This window comes from Hylaeus volcanicus, chromosome 2 (assembly GCF_026283585.1).
Source record: "Hylaeus volcanicus isolate JK05 chromosome 2, UHH_iyHylVolc1.0_haploid, whole genome shotgun sequence".
Lineage (NCBI taxonomy): Eukaryota > Metazoa > Arthropoda > Insecta > Hymenoptera > Colletidae > Hylaeus > Hylaeus volcanicus.
In genome coordinates, this window is record NC_071977.1 from 30,054,095 (window position 1) to 30,075,442 (window position 21,348).

Below are 21,348 nucleotides of genomic sequence, written 5' to 3' on the forward strand. Positions count from 1 at the left end.
GACAAAAAAAAACTAGAATATCACTATCGTAAGATGAAATGTTTCTCATACACTAATCATTGGTTACTTCCCTTAAATTACACGTCACAAAACCAGTTAAAAAAAAAAATTATATTTAAAATACTAAATAAATTCGAGACCACTAGTTTAACCACTAACGAAAGTTAGAAAGTTATTAGTTTAACCGTGAATGAACCAGAAATTTACATCGAACGTACACGTAGTATTTTAATAAATCTTGTAAATTGTGAGTTGGTTTATTCAAATGATCGTTGTATAGCATGCTTATTTCATTGTACGCATTTTGAAATGTTTTATTAAAATCATATAAATAACGTTTAGAAAAGAAGAAGGAATTCCTCTTTCTGACATTCGATACTTATTTTTTAGAACACATTCAGATCTTAATATGTAATAGTAATTACCGTATCAATAATTTCTATCCATTGTTTCTTACATGTCTAAAGTATTACAATAAAAGCTTACAGACTTCTATATATGTATAAAATTTCCTGAAATAGTTGATAAATAGTTGTTTCGTCAAATATCGTCGAACAAAGAATCAAATTTATAGAAATGTACATATAGATTCGTTTATGACAACTAAAAACAGTTCCCTATTTATCACGCAATTTCAGGAACTTTCTCAATGAAATAGTATATCACAGTGTAACGATCCAGACATTCAATTAGATTTTTGTATGTGGCAATTGCGTCTGTACAATTGTTTATCACAAAAGGCATATGTTGTTTGTCCATTTCAATACTTTTGAAAAGATATCTGGCATTATATAAATGCACGATATATTATACAAATATCTCGGTATCTGTACACAGTAAGTACAAAGATATTTCATACTCCGCGAAGATTAATCATGATGAATGTAACAAACAACAAAATAGATGGACATCGAAATATCTTGGCATAGTATCGATATAAATTACTCGATACCGTGTGCGAAAATCATAACTAACCCAGGTTCGACCATCATATCTTCTGGCATGTGTGTATTATCGCAATAAAGAACTAATACTGCTTGTTTGCCAGGAACTCGTTTACAAACATAATTGTCATATTGCCGTCTAGAGTTCTGTCTGGTTTCAAGAGAATTTAAGCCTGGAGGCCATTTTCTTTCATGACAATTCTCCATTAATTCATCTATTACATGGGGTGGGCAATTATACTCGGACAAAGTCCTCTTTATCAGCGTCTGTAATATCGTGTTTCGTTATTTACTAGAACTGGTTAATATCTATCGATAAGTAACTCGGAGCGCAATGTACCTGCAACAATTCATCCGGCGTGGAAATCATTCCTCCCCATCTCGTTACTCTCGCTCGAGGAAGGGTAGCAGACCATCTTACAACTTCGTCCCTCTCCATCTGATCGGCAATGGCCCGCATCGCGGGATTCGAAACTCTCAATGCCCTCATAAAATCTTTCAGAAGATGTATTTCCCTCTTGTGTTCGTTTATTTGAAGTTGTTGTTCGCCTAATTCGCGTTTCATATCGGCGAGCTTTTGTTGCTGCGATTGAATGATATTTCTGAGTTCCCTCACGCAGTTGTGATCTTTCAACTCGTTCTTAGGGATAATAAGACTACATCCTTGCTCGCAAAGCATTGGTCTTTTAGGATTGTATTCACACTGCTCCAAATGCGATACCAGACTATCAAGTTTAACTACAACTTGACATCCATACATTATATTATCACAACTAATACAAAGGCGAGCCAGTAGATTTCGAAGAATCCTTGGAACTGCTCTGAGTTGAGCGGATGTAATGGACGTGCGATCCAAGGGACACGTCGGTTGTCTGTTTATCCATTCGTTAATGCATGTACGACAAAAAGCGTGCTCACATACAGGTGCCTGCAACATATTGCTCACCTACCAGTCTTTAAACCAAACCAAACATTTTACAAAACTTTTATTATCATACTTAATGATACACAACAAACATGCATGAATACCCTGTACAAGTCAGACGTATGAAGAAAAAAATGATTTGTTGCCATTATACGATAAAGAGAACAAGAAGAACGATATTTACGTAGATTTTGACAGAACGAACATTAGAAAAATTCTAGCGATTGCCTGACGTTACGAAATCGATACAAAATTCTAACGAATGTTTCCTACGAAATAATTCAGGAGATTCGGTGGAACGAATAGAAAGGACTGCTGGTGTAATTTCGAAATTATTTACCGTTGATCAATAAAAATGGAACATTATTGCGAAGAAAGGTGAAAAAGTGAGGTTAATTTCGTGTAAATGCACGAAACTGGTTCAATTGAAAACGATCAGAACGTTAACGAACGAAACAGAAAATAATACCTGGACTGGATCTTCCAGAACGCCAGAGCATATCGGACAAACTAGTTCCTCATCAACTTCGCCCTGAAATCGGTTCACATCGAACCCCATAATGCGTGCTCGCGACAAATCACTCGTCCTCGTACGCGGCGACGAGTCTTTCCTACGAGACACTGTGGATCCAGAATCAGAAATTCGATGGCGTTCGACGTGAAAGCTCGTGAATTATACCGTTACTTTCCACGGGTAGCATGCGACACGACGATAGTCGATTCGCGTAAATATATCAAAACTTTGCGGTTTTGTTCGATCGAAATTCAACGAGTTTATCATGCACGATTACTCGTTATTTGAAATAATCGCAGCGCCCACCGGATTGAGCCTTTTATGCGGTCTCATGGCCTAAATTTTTGTTGCCTCTTATGCTGTGCATCGACCACGAGTGTCGGCAGGTGTGTAACGTTATCTTATTGTGTCGAAGCTGGATAATGTTCAGTTATCGACGCAACGTTAATTATTTATACGTAACGCGATAACTTATCGGTTATATTTGATTTTATTATTATTAATGATTGCAACTGACAGAATTGTAGAGCCGAGGATCCACGGGCTCGAAAAGGATAGCGCCGAGAAGTGCCATCTGATAAAATAGATTTCTTCTTACTTGGAGCTTTTTAGCTTTCATTGTAGCATCGGTTTGCATAACCCTTACTGTGCTGTACATGGCGGATGATTTTTAGTTAATACACAAGTACAATATCATTATCGATACTTAGCATTTTCAACCCTCGATGCGTAGCAATTGTATACGAAGTTTATGGATTCTTTATTATTCTACATATTTACCGGGCTATGTTGTACGCTTATCTTCAAATAAGACGTTTTGATAAGATTCATCAATCTGAAAAATTGGTGAAACCGGAAAGAAAAGATTAAAATACGTTTGATAAGCAAAATATTGTTAAAATTTCATAGAATTGCGAAGTATTCGATTTTTTCTTTGTTTATATTGAATTGCTTCCATTGTCCGTAACAATAGTGATTTACTAGTCTTGATGATACTTGATCGATACTTTAGTGTTTCAATTGTACAGAAGACAGATTATCGAGAAGCCGTTGTACTTTTTCTGATAGCACGTTGTATCATCTTCATTGACACCGATTACAAATACAAATCACTTTATCTTTCGTGACGATCGCGATCGTGCACACTTTGTTGGACATCGTCCTCGGCTTCGCCATTGTTTAAACTTCGCATGAGTAGGCGAGGGTCGCGAACGGTCTCGGTCCGTAAAATTCAATTGATCGTTCGCGAAACAATAAATCGGGATGTATGGACGACCGTTACACGCGAAACTAAGCGCAAAATGTGCCACAAGGGATACGTTAGTTCGAGTTTACAAAATTATCTATAATAGAACTATGTGAATCAAGTTCGACTAGATCGAAATCCGATAAATCTCTCCGGAATTAATTGTGAGCTAGCAAGTTTCGATTGATAAGACGCGATAATCTTAAAATGATATCAAAATTGGAAAAGGGGATCAGTACTCGTTTGAACGTTACACGGACAGGTTGTCTTTAACAATTTCCACGAGATCGCGAACAGAATGAAAACTTCTACCAACGAGATACAAGGTACGCGATTATCTATTTCGATATAAAATATTTTTCCGCACGAATCGAACCGTTGGCTACAATAGTTACGTTTTATAAACCGAAGACCTATGGAATGTCAATTATATACAGTTTTTTTGGAAATTGCTCGTACGAATACATTATATACCCACTGTACATACACAGGGTGTCCCAAAAATGTTGCAACACATTAAAAGGGGTGGTTCGGGAGGTGATTTGAAACAACTTTTTCCTTAGCGAAAATGTTGTCCGAGGCTTCGTTAAGGAGATATTAAGCGAAAACTCCGACCAATCAGAGTGCGAGTATGCCGGTTGAGCGTAAGCTACGCGCTAGGCGGCCGCGCTCATACGCTACTGCGGGCACTCCAACGGTATACGCGCGCTCTGATTGGTCAGTGTTTTTCGTTAATATCTTCTCAACGAAGCCTCGGACAACATTTTCGCTAAGGAAAAAGTTGTTTCAAATCACCTCCTGAACCACCTCTTTCAAGGTGTTACAACATTTTTGGGACAACCTGTATAGTAATTGCGTCTCCCATACCCAAGAATAAGGAGCCAAACGACAACGCGAATCGTAGGGTATGGGATTGGTCGTGCAGGTAAAGCGGTCGACTGTGGATCCGAGGATCGTGGGTTCGAATCTCCGTGTCCAATTTTTCGTTTGGACTCTTACAATTACGATTATTTAATCGCAAATGCTAGTTATGATTTCAAGTGTCGATATTTTAAACAACAGTACGAAAATACGCGAAAAATGCCCGTCTCTCATCCAGTCTATTAGAGCGTCAACATTTGTCTTGATTATCGAACCGCGTTTATCGAGAGCTTTAACGAGATATTCGGCAGGGTGACAAAAGTCAAATTGTCGAATAAAAACCCCATTCAGCTCGACGGCTGATTGGAACGTGACCCAATTTGAAAGCAAAAATGTAACTTAAACTGAACAAATTAACATAACTGACACGATCCTCGTTAATTAGAAAGATATTCCTTTCTTTTTATTAGATGCACAAACAAACGAAGGTCGTTCGCGTGTTGAGTTATCGTCGTTGTCTCGAAGAATATGATCGTCGAGATGAAAACACGTACCGTTCAGCAGAAGTTAATCGCGGTGATGCAAAACCAACTTTGCGAAGATTTACATCGTTTCTATCGTTGATATGCACGATCAAATTATTCGAATCAACGTGAAAATATTAAAAATTAAATACCGATAGAATCGCGAGAATAATAGAATAAACGTTGTAATTAAGTTACACGGAAATGGATCGAACCTTTGCTCTAACGCTGATACGTGAATATTTTTAGATCACCCGGACAATGAAACGGACACGGAGGAGAATCAGAAGGCAAGTATCGAACGATTGTTAATCGATAGCGAGAAATGATGCAGAAAGAAAAATATTATCGTGTGTAACGTTTCGTTAGCAACAAATGATATGATTTCCATGGTGTACGATTGTAAATGACTTCCCGATAACACTATAGAAAACTCTACTCTATTCGTGCCGTAAAATGTCCGATACACCTTCAATGAAATATCAATCAATGATAAGAATAGTGGATTTAGAGATATTGGTAAATAAACTTGTTCGGTGTCGCGCTCACGCCTCCGCAAAACGAACCAGTTTTACGAAACAATGTCATGGCTCCTCGACCAGAAATCGACATCGGATTTCACTTTGTTTTCGCATGAAAATATTCGCTACGATATGTAGGACAGCTTTTACTTTTACGAATCAAAATAAAAATTGCTTCAACTTCGATCTACGCTCAGGTCTTTTATCTCCTTATACCCCGATGAATATTCTATATCGTTTCTTGTCGAATCGTCGAAAGAGAAACCAGTTCCGTGTTATTCCTTATCACCGGTTATCGTCGCATAATAATCCTTACGATTACTTGTTATTTATTATCGCAGATTAATCGTGCAATTATTACTTTTAATGAAAAGGAGACAAATCTCATGTCCATTTATCCAGAGAAGTCTTTAATATATCTAATTACGAGGATGCGTACATTACACGTTCCCGAGAGGTAGAGAGCTTCAATGTTTATGATATCGTATCAGCGGAACTTCCGATACGAACAATGCTGGTATACGATGAATATTTTATAGCAATTGTTCGTTCTTCCTACGCCGTGGAATTCATTTTATAGAAAAGCTAAAGTATTAGCTATTTATCCAAGTTCTTTTTGAGGTTAAAAGGAGTAGTTTTAGAGTCCGATCCTATAAGAATGGTACTAGATTGAATCGTAGGATAGAGATATCGTATATCTTTCTCTTTCTTAGAAGCAGATCTTTTCTACGTATACAGTTGTCTAAGACTTATATAATACGTTATATCGAGTGAAAAAGGTATCGTTTCACTTGTATAAATACGCGAAACGTGTCCGTAAGGAACACAATGTCCTTTCAGAGCGTATAAGTATCTACTTAGTTCTTTATTTTAACACGTTCACGCCGGCGCTGCTACTTGTGTTTCTCGGCATGGGGCGGCGATGGTGTTACACGCCATCTGATAGACACGCGACCGTGAGCCACCGGTGGTACACGCCGGCGTGAACGTGTTAAACAAAAACAAGAATATATTTAACATAGATAGATAATACATACCACTAGTCTTAGCACGTTGCTACGCTGTTCGTAACTGTCTACTGCATTTCGGCTCTCGCCACTTAAGGGGTTTGGAACATCAAAAAATGAAAAAAAAACGCTTTAAAAAATTTTTTTGCCATTAATATTTCAGCGATTCTGAACAATTCTACGCAAAGAAAATTGAAGTTGGAGCACTAGAAGTGGTAACAAAAATTTTCTTTCCGTAGAATTGTTCAGAATCGCTGAAATATTAATAAAAATAAATTTTAAAAAAGTAATTTTTTTTCATTTTTTGATGTTCCAAGCCCCTTAAATATTAGGTTGTCCCGAAAGTTTCTTTCGCGAGCTGCACACAATTATTTTATGTGGTCATGTTTATGTAAATAGACAATCTAATTTCATAGATATTCATGTTGTAACAGTAATGGAGCAAAATGTAATGTACTTGTAAATGTAACAAAATGTAATTACCTGAATTAAAATGTAACATAAAACATAAAATATTGTGCATGCATCACTTATCAATAAAGCGAAAAAAAACTTTTGGGAGAACCTAATACTTGCAGTTGAACCGTGTCCCCGGGAGCCTAGTGTACTTTCACGTCGTTCCAAATCGAAACGACGTACAATGTACGCGTATATAAGTGTGTACCCGCGTAGTCAGTGTTCGTCAGTCGCATCGTCGCGGTCTCGATCACAAGTGCTTGCATATCCGCGGGAACGTGACAACGCAACAAAGTCAACAGTGCGGTTTTCCGTACCAACCGAGACGGACATCGTTAGTTCTACTCGGATATCTCGATCGACCGGTGGACACGCCGCGGTCTCGTTATTTCCGTATATTTCTTGTACGGAAAAATGATCTCGACGATAGTATCGTTCGTGGGTACTCTAGTAATACGTGACGCGCGTTGACAGCGTGGTTCTCGTGTGTCAACCTTTGTTCGGTGTCTAATTTGAATTTCATTGTGATCCGTGCGATAGAAACGAGCGCGCAATGGATGCGAAGAGTGTTGACACGGAAGAGGTAGGGATCCCACCACGATTATCCTTACTTTATCCAGTACGCAATACGTTCGCGATTACGGAATTTTTTTAAAAGAGATCTAATCTACGATAGAGTCGATCGCGGATCGATTGGAATTCGATTGTACGTTGAATTAGAAAGTAGCTGGGTTTTTTTCAGCGATTTGTCAACCTTGTTCGAAACACGCTTCGCTCGCGTGACGTGAAAGGAATTTTTACCTGGCGACAACTGATAACGGCTTCTGCATGGCTTCCATATAAGATTTACCGACTCGCGTACACGGCTTGGTGTTTATGTGTGTACATTATAAAGTCCATTTTTAGTAGCGATTGATTGCTGTGTGTATGCGTATAAGGTACCTTACGTAAAATAAATGTTGTAGACAGCGTTACAGACAGCGGGTCAACCTCCTGTAGCTTTCAGAGCAAGTGTCTCGACTTGAACATTGTGTTACTAAATATTTAAAGTTGTGGACATGTTTATCAATCTTTCAATTAACGTTGAAGAATTTACGGTCGAGCCTCTGATAAGAGTGTTTAATGCTTTTCGCACGGCAAGATATAATCACATGCAATTTTCGTAAGATTGAGCGATAGCTGTTTTACAACCTAATCCTAAACTAAAGTAAAACAGATAGGTGCTGCGGTGGCGTGAGACGAGAAACAAAACACGTTATCACAATATTGGTTGGTCGTGGTCCAATATTAGTTTTAGTTCGCTTCAAAGCAATTCTTAAAGTTAAAATTCGACGATAGATCTTATCAATCAGGGCCGGCATGACCTTTTGCGGGGTCGGGTTCAAAAATTTTGCATGGGCCTGAATTCACATTAAAATCCTACACTTAACTTTTTCAACGACGAATTATTTATTTACGAATGCTGTTACACATTACACAGGGTGTCCCAAAAATGTTGGAGGTCTTTGAAGAAGGTGGTTCGGGAGGTGATTTGAAACAACTTTTTCCTTAGCGAAAATGTTGTCCGAGGCTTCGTTGAGGAGATATTAACGAAAAACACTGACCAATCAGAGCGCGCGTATACCGTTGGAGCGGCCGCGGTAGCGAATGTGCGCGAACGCCTAGCGCGTAGCCACGCCCACTGCTGGCGCTGAACAGGCATACTCGTGTTCTGATTGGTCAGTGTTTTCCGTTAATATCTCCTCAACGAAGCCTCGGACAACAATTTCGCTAAGGAAAAAGTTGTTTCGAATCACCTCCCGAACCACCTTCTTCATAGACCTCCAACATTTTTGGGACACCCTGTATATTGTTTATAAGATGAATATTAGATAATATTATTTTGATGATTTTTGTCACTCCTTGAAAGTGAATCATCGCTAATAAAAGAAATGTCTTGCATCTGTTAATGATATCATCATTTCATAAAAAGTTAATTAAAATTTTCGTAGATCAGGGCCGGGTTCCGGCGAACGCGCTGAACTTGCCTTGTACCGGCCCTGCTATCGATGTACATAATTTTCCCACTTTTTAAATACTTTTTAAATACTAATACTATTTCGAAGAAACAAAACTTCGCTAGCCCGATAAAGAATGCCGATAAACTCGACTAGAGCCGTTGATATAAATAATTGTGCGAACAACGCAGCCTTCGCATTTTCCAATGAAAAAAACAAGTTTTAATCGTCGGCAACGACAACAAAGTTAATAAGGTCAACGCGATCGTGCTACCGACGCACATTTACCGCGGCGGCTTCGTAACTGGAATCGCGCGTAACTCAACTAACCCAATCATTTTCCTTTTCTCTTGAAATTTTCCAGAAGCTGAAGTACCCCAAGTCGGTGTTCTTCATCATCGGCAATGAGTTCTGCGAAAGGTTCTCGTTTTATGGAATGAGAAGTACGTAGAAAATAAACGCTCACTATTTCGTATATTATTAGCAACGAGATGACTTTACGTGGAGTTTTCTTAAAAACAATTTATGTTTCAGCCGTGCTGACGCTCTATCTACGGAATTACCTGAATTACAACGACGATACATCTACCGCGATATATCATGTTTTCACGATGTTCGCCTACTTTTTCCCCGTGTTCGGGGCGATACTGGCGGACTCGTTACTTGGAAAATTTCGCACGATCTTCTACTTGAGCATCGTTTACGCCATTGGACAAATTCTCCTCTCCTTAACTGCGGCTCCGCCTATAGGATTACCAAAGAGGTAGGTTGAATCGAGCCCATGAGAACCAGAGTAGCCTATCTACAAAATTAACGGTGCTGAGTTGTAAAGACATATTGGACCTATTTGCCAAAAAAACGTTACAGTTCTATGCTGAGTTCTATTAAATATTAATTATTAATAAAACGAAAGAAACTTTTGGGACAACCTAATATTCTTCATTCGCGATCTCTGCTAATTTTCGAACCAATTCAGAAGGAAACAGCGTTATCGAAATTGTCTCGCTTACTTTAGGATACTCTCTATAATATACGAGGGACGTTTCAAAAGTCATAACCGCATTTGTGAAGTAACAAAAATAAAGAATAGATAAAAAAAACTCGTAAGGAAATTCTATATTTTTCTACGTAATTGCCACTTATATCGAAACGTTTATCACTAAACATTTATCAAGTATTTCTTATAATAGATAGCCGTGTCCAAAATTTTCAGTCACGTTGTTACCGCTTCGGCTTTCCAAAATTTCTTTGACCATTTTAAAAAGGTGAAAATCGGATAGGCGCGAAGTCTGGGGAGTACGATGGGTGGTGGAATACCTTCTGTCGTCATCGTGTATCGTCTCTCGGCCGGCTATGAACTGCGTATACAAATTTAAAAAATTCCATTGAACACAATGAGCGGTCGTTCGTTATCGCAGGTCTACTCGAGGCGGGGTTACAGGGGCGTGGCTACGACTTTTGAAACGCCCGTCGTCTCCCGACGCAGTTGGCAAATTAAACTCGCAGAGGAATTTGTCCGGCAAAGCGACCGTCGATCAATGTTGAACCGCATCTGTTAAACGTCTAACTTTCCAGGGAATTTTCATTGGTTGGTCTACTCCTTATAGCCCTTGGCACCGGCGGTATAAAGCCTTGCGTGACGGCGTTCGGCGGTGACCAGTTCGTTCTGCCTCAACAGGAACGATACTTGTCCACGTATTTCTCGCTCTTCTACTTTTCCATCAACTTCGGTTCCTTGATCTCGAGCTTCCTTACCCCGATACTTCGCAGCGACGTCGAATGCTTCGATGAAAAAACCTGTTACTCCTTAGCGTTTTTCGTCCCGGCTGTTCTCATGACCGTGTCCATCGGTGAGTTTCGAACGAATTCTTTAAATTCTCACGATTCGTTAGAGAACATTTATTGCAAATACTAACTCTACCTTCTCTTTTGTCTAGTGATATTCATCGTTGGGAGGCCGTTGTACAAAATAGTGAAACCTACAGGGAACGTTGTCCTGGTTGTCTCCAAATGCATTTCCGTAAGTCTCGTCCGTACACGAGTGGAAAGCGTGTCTAAGAATTGTAACGATACCTTAAGCCAGGCATGTCCAATCGGTATGCGACGGAGCAAGGACACGTGCAATTGTTCGCGAGTTTGCTCGAGATCGAACACCGTTACGAGACACGACAGGTGGGAACTAACTGCACTAGTATTGTCGGTTGCTGGATAGTCGGCGAGGGAGCTCGATTGGCTGTCGCGTAACGGCGACGTCGCTACCCGCACGCACTTTCGGTATTGGTTAAGACGACCGAAGGTGCGACGAAGGCCGTGAACAAGATGAAGCGAGAGAGCAGTAGTAACCATTGGCGTAACGTTAACCCTCGGAGCCGGGCCACTATTCGAGCATCGGAATATGACTATGCAGTGTGACCGGTCGATAAAAAGGGACCGAGCGTAATCCTCTGTCCCCTCTAGTTTAATGGACCCTCGCCAGCAATCCAGCAACCGACGGTAGCGATTGTAACATCGAAAGTAGTGTCGGGCATGCAACGTGTTGGACATGCCTGCCTTAAGCGCAAGTCTCAACTACCTTAAGGTAGACTCTAAGGTAGACTCTAAGTTCCGCGCAGTTATACCGAACAAACGTTCCTTCCTCGAAATTTAATGCGAACGACACGATCAACGAATTAATTCTATCACTGTATCCGATGTTGCAGCACGCCATTTACCAGAAGGTGACGTCGAAAAGTAAACGGGAACACTGGCTCGATCACGCGGACGACGAGTACGATAGATCGCTGATAAACGACATCAAAGCAGCCCTGCAGGTCATGAAACTGTTCATTCCAATACCGATATTCTGGGCGCTGTTCGATCAGCAGGCGTCCCGGTGGACGCTCCAGGCGTCGAAAATGGACGGTGAGATCGGAAGTTTCTTGCTTCAACCGGATCAAATGCAGGTGATCAATCCACTTCTGGTGCTCGCCTTCATCCCGATATTCGAGACCTGTTTTTATCCGCTTCTCGCGAAGATCGGTCTCCGGACGCCGCTCAAGAAATTGACTATAGGCGGCGTACTAGCCGCTCTGGCCTTTGTCTTGTCGGCGCTCGTTGAACTTCAATTAGAGGTACGTAAACGAATCGCAGTTCGCGCTGTCGCGTAATACGCAGAATTCGATCTATTTTAAACAGGTCGGGTTTCGTCCAGACTTTTACCATACCAACAAGAACGAAAGAGTTGCATCTAAAAATACGTAAAGCCGAGCAACTGATCCTCGAGACCGCGTTAAAAAAGACCACTTGATTTGCAGACAACGTATCCGGTTTTACCTTCGGAGGGCGTCGCTCAGTTACGAGTCTTCAATACCTTAAACTGTCCGGTAAATATGACAATAGGCGATCAATCCTTTGGACTTAAGGAAATGGACATGTGGGCAAATGTGAACATCGAAACAACCGGACGATCGTTCGACTATACAGCACAATCGGAATCGTGCAAAATTAACTCTATAGGTGTGTTTAGAACTTTTTGCTCCTTTGAAATTGCTTATTGTTTCCGTCTGCTCTTGAATTCCTTTATCATCTACTATCTAAAACCGATTGGGATTCCATTCAATTCCATTTCAGGTACGATTCTCGTAACGGGAGGCGTCGCAACTTCTTGGGTGATGGGACCTGATGGCCTCTCGTACAATTACGTTGATTTTATAGATAAACCGAAAACAGGTGATCCGTTGGTACGTGGTCTCTTTTTCGTAAACGAATCGTCCTCGTCTGTCGAATTGTCGCTACGTAAAGGCGATAAACCGTCCGTCTCTTTTTCACTAAATGCTGGCATACACGAAACCGATTTGAAAGAAATCAAACCCAGCGTTTATGATATCTGGATTGGCGATCAGAAAGCGAAGAGCGATGTGCAGTTAAAATTAGGCGGAGTTTACACGGTCGTTGGCTCTGTCTCTCCAAACGAGAAGAACGTTAATATCGTAACCGTAACGGAACCAAACTCTATGCACATACTATGGCAAATACCGCAATACATCCTCATTACATTTGGCGAAGTTATGTTCTCTGTGACAGGTTTAGAATTTGCATTCACCCAAGCACCTACCAGTATGAAGTCTTTGTTGCAAGCTAGCTGGCTGCTAACGGTAGCTTTCGGTAATCTCATCGTGGTGATTATCGCGGAAGGTTCATGGTTCAGCAGGCAGGCAAGTACATCTCGTTGAGAATGATTTCTCGAGTACTTAATAGCGTTCGCGGAATTTGTCTGCTAATTTTATTTTGCTAACCTATTGTAATGTACAATTGTGCTATCTCTTTGCGATGTTTAGGTTTACGAATTCTTCCTATTCGCCGGGCTGATGTTCGTCGATATGATAATATTTGCCTTTATGGCAAAATTATATAAATACGTTGAGGTACCCGACGACGGAAGCATCACGGAAGAAATTAATATGGACGTCAAGAATGGAATAGTTAACGAGTCTTACAAAGACAACGAGAAGTGAACTGTTAACTATCGAAATACTAAAGTTTACAGGATTTCCAAGTGATTTTGTACATGTTCCACACGACCGCGATATTTTAAGGTAATCAGTGCGCAAAGAATTATTATGCACGAACAATTTTTATTTTCTTTGTTGATTTTACCCCTGTTTCAAGGGTAGCAAATGTTTCTACGAAGAAACAGAAGACAAAAGGAGAAAAAGTCAAGTCGTTGATTTTTTAACTGAAAGTAGAAGTTTGAAAATTTGTTCGTGTCTGAGATGACGTGGCAATCAATGTTTTACGTTAAAATAATAGTTCTATGCCATATGAATCTGACTCGAGTACATTATTCTGCTTTAAAAAACAAACGAAAATTAAAAAACAAAGTATGCGGACGACAGATGTATGCAATCGGACGCATACACTCGCAACAATTTTTAATTACTACAAATTGGAACAAATGGATAGGCTCTGTGGTAGCAGGAGAATATTTAATATAACTGAAAGATTCAATTAATACTTTGTCATATTTATGTTATACTAAATCGACAAGTCACGTCAAGTTTGTAAATAAAATTATATGTATAAGTATATTCTTTTCTTTCATAGCAGTTCAACTACGATTCGATAAGCATTACCATCTGTTTCATTTTGTTATATATATTTCACTTAACATTAAATAGACTAATTGTAGATGAAACTTACGAAGGTCTTCTTACGTCTTGAATTTCATTCCCGCGCTCAATTCTCTGAATTCTGTAACATTCTCAAACGCTTTGCACGATTAGGGTTTATTTACGCACTACTTGACGGAAGTACCGGTTGCGGTCACATATCTGACATTGTTGTTTCCGGTAAGCTTTGAAAGTCTGCTCAAAACTTCGTTATAGGCCAAGGCCCTCTAGCCGCTAATAATTCTAATACGTGGTAAAAATATCGTTACCAATCTATCTGTATAAATCCACTAAACAATATTAAAATCTACTAAAAGCGGTTAATATAATTGTGTTCATTTTTTCTCGGGAAAATTAAACTAGTAAGCGTGTGATTCGTTACTTTAAACGATGCCATGTAAGAGAAATGCATAGACGAACGAAAGTTCTGTATAAAATAAATAATTTATTTAGTAAAATAATAATACATTATTTATTCATCATACATTCCACCAGTTTTTGATTAATGGAAGAACATAAATAATAATGATAACGTTATACATTTACGGAATATATCGCGAACATGAATTGCAACTTTTTCATTGTGCCTATGCTATAGCTTACAACACATACAATCATGCTACAAATCACTATACAATAGTCTATTTGTACACAGATTGTCCTTTCATAGTGTCCTTCCTATAAAATATAACGAATTCTTCCAATAAACGATGTAGTGCTGTAAAGGCATTGAAAGGCTAATGATTAAGTCATGCTATTAACGTGTTTTAGTTCTAGAACTATGCTTGACTTTTAGACTAATGAATCTTCAGAAATTAATGTTTTGTCTCGTTATAGTATTTTTATAGATATCTGAAAGTGTAAATAGTAACTCTTATTTTGTGTAAGTAGTTGACGCTAATCACATACAAGTGCTTTAAGTTTGCCAAAATAAATAGTCATTTCTATATCTCATCTTGGATACAATAATAGGCTCTTTCGTCGTAAAACCGTTCTACACGTAACAGTTACAAGTATCATAGAAAAATAAAATACATATTATCGCTTCAAGCCAATCAATTATATGTATTGTGTGTATAGTACTCGATATCGAAGGTCCTTTGCAACAAATGTATATACAAAACTTTTGTTTGCACAATATAAACTCCAATAATAGGAATAGAAGTAACAGCACATGCAAAATGGTAGGTATTCCGTCATCATTTTTTTCACCTCTGTTGAAATGAGTTAACAGTAATTCAACAATGTTAAACGAAAATATTACTTGAAAAACATCAAGATATAAATCTTATTATAAGATTCACAATCATTAAATAATTTCAGCTATTTAGATATCAAGCATTTTTTGATTCCATATAAATGTTAAACTTAAGCAATGAAATTACACATATACATATATGTATATATCCTTATCGTATTAATTCGTAGAATTATGTTACAAGACATAAACTATACAGAATCTAATCTGAAATATACTATCGACGACGTAATAAATTTGTAACAGTTAGATCGGCAAATATAAATTATGAACCAATCATTAAACACTACCAAATCTTCAAAGTCAAAAGTAAATTGTTGGAAGTTTGGAATAAAAATTATTTTCGGATTTTACAGTTGGAGTTAGCTGTATACAGCGATATAGAATATCATGGTACGATACGACTTCTAATCTGAACTTCATGTTGCAAGTTAGTAATGGTGTGTAGAAAAATAATGTCAATTATATGGTTAACCATACTTGCTATGAAAGTACAAACTATAGCACATCCTGGAGTTAAAAAATATCTGTTTCCAAACAAACGCGATGGTTTGTTACGACGTTAAATGTTCGTCACTTTACATGGTAAATCCCTTGCACAAAACGCAAAAGTGGCCCTTTGACAGACCCTTAGTTAACTTTATATATTTTGACTTCCTGCGCCGTATAGGTATTAAAGTTGTATACACGTAATATGTAGATAAATGTTTTCGATATGGTACATTAACAGTGAGCTAAGCACCAGAAAAGGTTTTTAAATTATTCGTATTCGTAACTTACTGAAACTATATGTGGTCCTCTTCTTTATTGGTTTGTGCTGGTGTTGCTGGTGTTGGATCATCGTGAAACAATGGATTCTTTACTTCCATTTCACCAGTCTTGAATAAAGAATAATTACGTAACGAAATCGAAAGTTATCGTCGTTAACAAAGCTTTGTAAAGAGGGGAAAAAAACTCACGGAAGCCAGTCCTGGGCACTCGTAAACGGTGTAGTCTCCTTCTTCGTTTTCTTCTTCGCTCTCTGCCTCGGAAACAGAGCCTGGATCTCTCGACGCGGAAACACGACTGTGGACATAATCATTTAAATGTTAGTTTCTTAAACTACGTCACACTAACTTGATTACTTCAAATGTACCGTTCAAACAACTTACTTCTCCATAGCAATAATTTGCTGCTTCTGATGTTGGAAATGATACATTTGAGCAGACTGGGCAAGTCTTTGGTCTCCAGAGGGTGATACCTCTTTATTTGGCCCTGTTACACCATAAGCTGGATATTCTATGTCAGCAGCCGCTTTAGCGCCGCGTTTCAGCCTGGAAAAATTGTACATATTTTAGAAACATTATTTACGCGAAAAAAAAAACAATATTTTATCAAATATTTAATTTCTATCAAAAGTGATTTTTCTCCAACGAATATAATTATTTTTCGAACGTTACCTGCACCATGTTAAAGTAATCAATACAAGGGCAAACATTGCCGCAGCACTGCAGCCAGCAACAATAGCTGAAACCAAACAACAGAAATTCGCTTCACTGACGACACCGTTCGCGAAACAACTCTAACTAACACGTGTTCTTACCAATGAAGTAAATGTCATTGTTCAAATTATGATTCACGGGTATAACTAACGGGTTGTATCCCGTGCGCCGTTCCAGCTCCGGTATCATGATCATCGACGCATCTTTGATTTTCGATTCGGCATTCCTTACATTGTCTTCGTCCATCGTATGCACTTTTTCTATTATTACACCTCCCTGTCCCCAGTTGGTTTCGTTCTTCGCGGTTTTTTCCAAATCCGAGTCATCGTCGTTACCTATCGGCAAAGAAAAGTTCGTAAGGTTTCGAGATTACAACGCAAAGTAAAGAAACAATATAACGATACGTATCGAAACTAACTTGAGGAAAAGGGGGCATCCTGGTAAAATCTTGGATCGTTCGGTTTCACCGCGAACGGATGTCTGTCGTTCAAATTCGAGTCGTCGATCTCAAAAGTGAACTCCGGGACGGTGGGGAGCGGGTCCTGCATCTTCTTGTTGATACCGTCGAGCGATCCGCCGTAATTCACGCGGAGCTGGAACAACGGTTCCTTCTTCGTCCCTTTGTCGACGTTCGCCCGTCCCTCGTAAGACGGATGCTTGAAAGGCACGTTCCGACCATATTCGTAACCGAAGTCCTGGTAATTGGCATCCTCGCCATTCGTTTCGCGAGGCAGAGAAGGCAACTTGAAATCGGGATACTCCACGGGATCGTCGAATCGATTCAGCCCGTACAACGGAAGATAACGCTCCCTTTCTCGCGGCGGCGTCTCGTCGATCGATTCGTCGTATCGCGTTTGCCGATACCTCCAACCTTTCAGCTTTTCCCTCCAGAGAATATCGGCCAAGTTCGCCTTGTCGGTCAGTGCCTCCAGTAGGTCTCTCTTTTTTTGCCGGTCCAGCTGCAGCTGATGCTTCTTGTGAGCTTGGTTCGCCAGGAATGGCGAAAGACGAAACCGATCGCCTTGCTCGAGGTACTTCATCAATTGTCTCAGCGCGACATTCTCCGAATTTTCGGGGACCTCATCTGAAAAATTTCCGAATTTTTAACGGACTTCGAAAAGGAGGAGGTTACTCGATTCGACATGTATATTTTTTTTTTATTCGCGTGAATTAGTGCAACCAAAGTATGGAGAGCGTGCAGGAATCGAACTATGTGGCTACTTTGAAGCTTTTTACCCACTCCTCGAGTACAATTTTTTTAAATTAAAAAAAAATACTTTGACCGTAAGGGGGGGAGTCTGGTCCAGGTAATGTATTTTTCTAATGCATATAATTTCCAGATATAATTCATTTTTGTTATTGAAACATATACAGGGTGTCCCAAAAATGTTGGAGTTCCTTGAAAGGGGTGGTTCGGGAGGTGATTTGAAACAACTTTTTCCTTAGCGAAAATGTTGTCGGAGGCTTCGTTATGGAGATATTAAGAGAAAGGCCCCGACCAATCAGAGCGCGAGTATTGCCGGGTGGGCGGCCGCGGTTGCGTTGGCTACGCGCTCTGATTGGTCGGGGCCTTTCTCTTAATATCTCCTTAACGAAGCCTCGGACAACATTTTCGCTAAGGAAAAAGTTGTTTCAAATCACCTCCCGAACCACCCCTTTCAATATCTTACAACATTATTGGGACACCCTGTATATGTATACATTCAAATTAAATCCACACTGTCAAATTTTCTTCTTTGAACGTCCCTTTATATGTAAACAAAGTTTCAATAACAAAAATTAATTATATCTGGAAAGTATATGCATCAGAAAAATACATTACCTGGACCAGACTCCCCCCTTAAATTTCTTTTTTTTCCAAACGACCATTCTGCAATTGACCATTAATTTTTTAACACCTTGTACAACGAACTAGACGGAATTTGTAAATTTTTAGCGCGTTTGAAAATATAAAGGGAATTGAAAAAATAAGGGTAATCGCAGAAATTCTGGATACTACTACGTATGCTAGTTCGTTGCTATCGCGTTCAATTTCACGAGACGGTATCGCGGGAGGTTGAGCTTTACACTTTTTTAGAAGTGTAGCGAACACGCGTTGAAATGTTAGATATTCGGTAAATCTATACAAGTGGAATGCACTCTTACGTTTAACGAAGGAAGAAACCCAACTACCCGAGTACCAAAGCACGAAGCGATACGTTCTAAATTATACAACGCGTATCTTTTATCGTTCCACTTCCTGATATTATCGTAACAGCCCGTATGTGAGTTTCTTGTGGTCAACAGGCACGTTATTTAACGTATGTTGTACGCGTCCTAGTGGCAAACGCATACTTATCGAACTTATATACATGTCGACGTCGACGAAAACATACGAATGCAAAGTAATCTCAAAGTTTCGATGTAGTACGTTTTCCACGAACGAAATTTTCTACGAGAACGAAACGAGTCAGTTCGCGACTCAGGTGAATAGATTTACTGGGAAGCAAAGAGAAACGTTCGAGACCGAACGGTGACATCGATGACATCGGGAAATGTTGAATTCTGCGAGAACAGCGGTACGGTTAAATTAGGAGAAATGGTGAGAATAGGCGAAACGAGAAGCGAACGAAGTAGTATGGTTAGGGTTGGGAACGTATAGTCGCGAGAGAAAGAGGGAGCGATGCGGTACGGTTTACAGTCGAGTGTCATTACCCCCGAAAATGCAATGTTTTCGGGTGATCAGGCGAACGGACGGGTATAGGTGTACTCACCTCGATAAAACTTAAGTTCGCCGGTGGAGAGGGTGACGAGAATGCAGCAGGGTAGCAGCAGCCATGTGCAGGTGCAGAGGGACGGTGTCATCGTCACCGTTACGACTGGCAGGTGTCGGCCAGGTGTAGTATCCACAGGTTTTTATCGTCCGCCCGTCCGTCGTGGTTCCATATGTAAGCACGTCATTTCATTGAGGGCAGACAGAGAGCTTGCGCGGTCAAGTTCCGCTGCAATCAATACCACCATTACCCTTTCCACCGGCCGATACCGTTGCCGCCGACGACGGGACCACCGACTCTCTTGCCCTTTTCTGAACTCGCGAAAGATCACCTGTACACCGAGACACGCCGAACCGATAACAAAGAAAGCCCAACGATTGCGAATTTTGCTCTCTATTTCGATCTCCTACGACGATACATGTACAAAGGGTGTCTCGTTATTAGTGTACGTAAACGCCAGGGATACATCGATGCGCAACGAAATAACACGTGCTCGAATACGTGCCAAGCAAGTTTCATTTCCAAACATCTCGTAAAGTACATACTTCTCGATACCTGTATCTGATTTAGTTTCTATACAAAATAAAAGTAATCGATTTGTACTCGTGACTCTATAAAAAAGAGGAATCTTTTGAAGATCTCGATAAATTTTATGATATTTACATCGTATTCAACGAGAGTTACGGATCGTCACGGTTCGATGTACTCACCCTTCGTATGCGTACGAGATCTGAATATATTTTGTTGTAGTTCAGTTATTAATTTCCCAGATAGTATTCGTAAGGTTTTATTCTATTGGCAACGTGGTTGGTCTCATTTACTAAGAATTAGTGGTTCACATCGAAAGCTGCGACGACCGCTTGTTTCTTTTAAAACAGGTTCCCTTGATTACGAAAGGTCACGAGAACTCCGAAACAGATCGAGATAGGAACCATTGATTTATACAAACTATTTTTATTCGTCTCGAAGGAGAATCGGAACGAGTCATGTGCACGTTTGTCGCGGAAATATATCGCATGAAAAATTTGTAAGAAGAAATACGAAGACGCGAGAGACTTTATTCGATAGTGTTTCGCGATCAACTATGTTTTATTCTTGCACGGTAAAAATAACAACGGCTTAATGCGTTTATCCGCTTACGTTTGAACACTTGCGTGCAGAGTCCGAACGTACATACATGGAATATATCGAAGCCACGTTCTTAATTAGTGAAAGTTTGGTAGGCAGCGTTAGTAGCATCGCAATTGCATATCTAGCTTATCAATGCACCGTTAACGTCGCTATGGCTGTTGAAAGGAATAATCTCTATCGATTGCAAAACCATTCAATTATGCGCTAATATATTCGTATACCCGCTCGATTCATGGGCACAGAAATGGTATCGTACAAAAATAAACACAAACACAAACAAAACGTAGTCTCGCCGTCTTGCGGTGAATAGGACGAACTAATTTTTCTACGATATGTTTTTTTGACACTGATTAATCCCTGTAATATCCAATTTTCCTTACAATTAACATAAAATAAAATTAAATAATAAGTGTATAAAATAATAAAGTGAGTAATTATTGGTAATTACGTCAAATTTATTAATACAAGTGGCGCTATCGGTGGGAAAACGCCCAAGTCCGTAGTGAACATAGTTCTCACTACTGCTGCTAGATGGCGCTACCAATAAATTTTTATTATTATTTTTTTTTCTTTTTCATAAATG

The 21,348-nt window shown here is 39.6% G+C and overlaps 3 protein-coding genes across 8 annotated transcripts; 1 reads left to right on the forward strand and 2 right to left on the reverse strand.

The window, feature by feature from the left end:
- Positions 1-285: 285 nt before the first annotated feature.
- On the reverse strand, positions 286-2,738 carry LOC128872529 (E3 ubiquitin-protein ligase NRDP1). Of its 3 annotated transcripts, none has more exons than XM_054115319.1 (3): positions 2,339-2,738; positions 1,285-1,890; positions 286-1,211 (listed from the first exon to the last, which is right to left on the reverse strand). In XM_054115319.1, exons 1-3 carry the CDS (start codon positions 2,426-2,428, stop codon positions 942-944), a joined length of 966 nt encoding a protein of 321 aa, XP_053971294.1. In that variant the 5' UTR covers positions 2,429-2,738; the 3' UTR covers positions 286-941. The 3 variants fall into 3 exon arrangements, with proteins under 3 accessions (XP_053971294.1, XP_053971295.1, XP_053971296.1); XM_054115320.1 differs by having other exon boundaries at positions 1,285-1,872; positions 2,339-2,736; XM_054115321.1 differs by having other exon boundaries at positions 1,285-1,898; positions 2,339-2,736.
- A 1,110-nt stretch (positions 2,739-3,848) lies between these two features.
- Positions 3,849-13,793, forward strand: LOC128872524 (peptide transporter family 1). Of its 2 annotated transcripts, XM_054115305.1 has the most exons (10): positions 3,849-3,955; positions 5,264-5,304; positions 9,360-9,438; positions 9,530-9,758; positions 10,571-10,845; positions 10,933-11,015; positions 11,695-12,105; positions 12,289-12,490; positions 12,605-13,188; positions 13,312-13,793. In XM_054115305.1, exons 1-10 carry the CDS (start codon positions 3,928-3,930, stop codon positions 13,486-13,488), a joined length of 2,109 nt encoding a protein of 702 aa, XP_053971280.1. In that variant the 5' UTR covers positions 3,849-3,927; the 3' UTR covers positions 13,489-13,793. The 2 variants fall into 2 exon arrangements, with proteins under 2 accessions (XP_053971280.1, XP_053971281.1); XM_054115306.1 differs by lacking the exons at positions 3,849-3,955; positions 5,264-5,304 and adding an exon at positions 7,187-7,581.
- Positions 13,794-14,567: 774 nt separating this feature from the next.
- Positions 14,568-21,029, reverse strand: LOC128872526 (uncharacterized). Of its 3 annotated transcripts, none has more exons than XM_054115314.1 (8): positions 20,775-21,029; positions 19,635-19,862; positions 17,300-17,965; positions 16,983-17,216; positions 16,840-16,906; positions 16,552-16,713; positions 16,360-16,465; positions 14,568-16,278 (listed from the first exon to the last, which is right to left on the reverse strand). In XM_054115314.1, exons 2-8 carry the CDS (start codon positions 19,723-19,725, stop codon positions 16,186-16,188), a joined length of 1,419 nt encoding a protein of 472 aa, XP_053971289.1. In that variant the 5' UTR covers positions 19,726-19,862; positions 20,775-21,029; the 3' UTR covers positions 14,568-16,185. The 3 variants fall into 3 exon arrangements, with proteins under 3 accessions (XP_053971289.1, XP_053971290.1, XP_053971291.1); XM_054115315.1 differs by lacking the exon at positions 20,775-21,029 and adding an exon at positions 20,345-20,727; XM_054115316.1 differs by lacking the exon at positions 20,775-21,029 and having other exon boundaries at positions 14,568-14,860; positions 16,181-16,278; positions 19,635-20,284.
- Between the last annotated feature and the right edge of the window lie 319 nt (positions 21,030-21,348).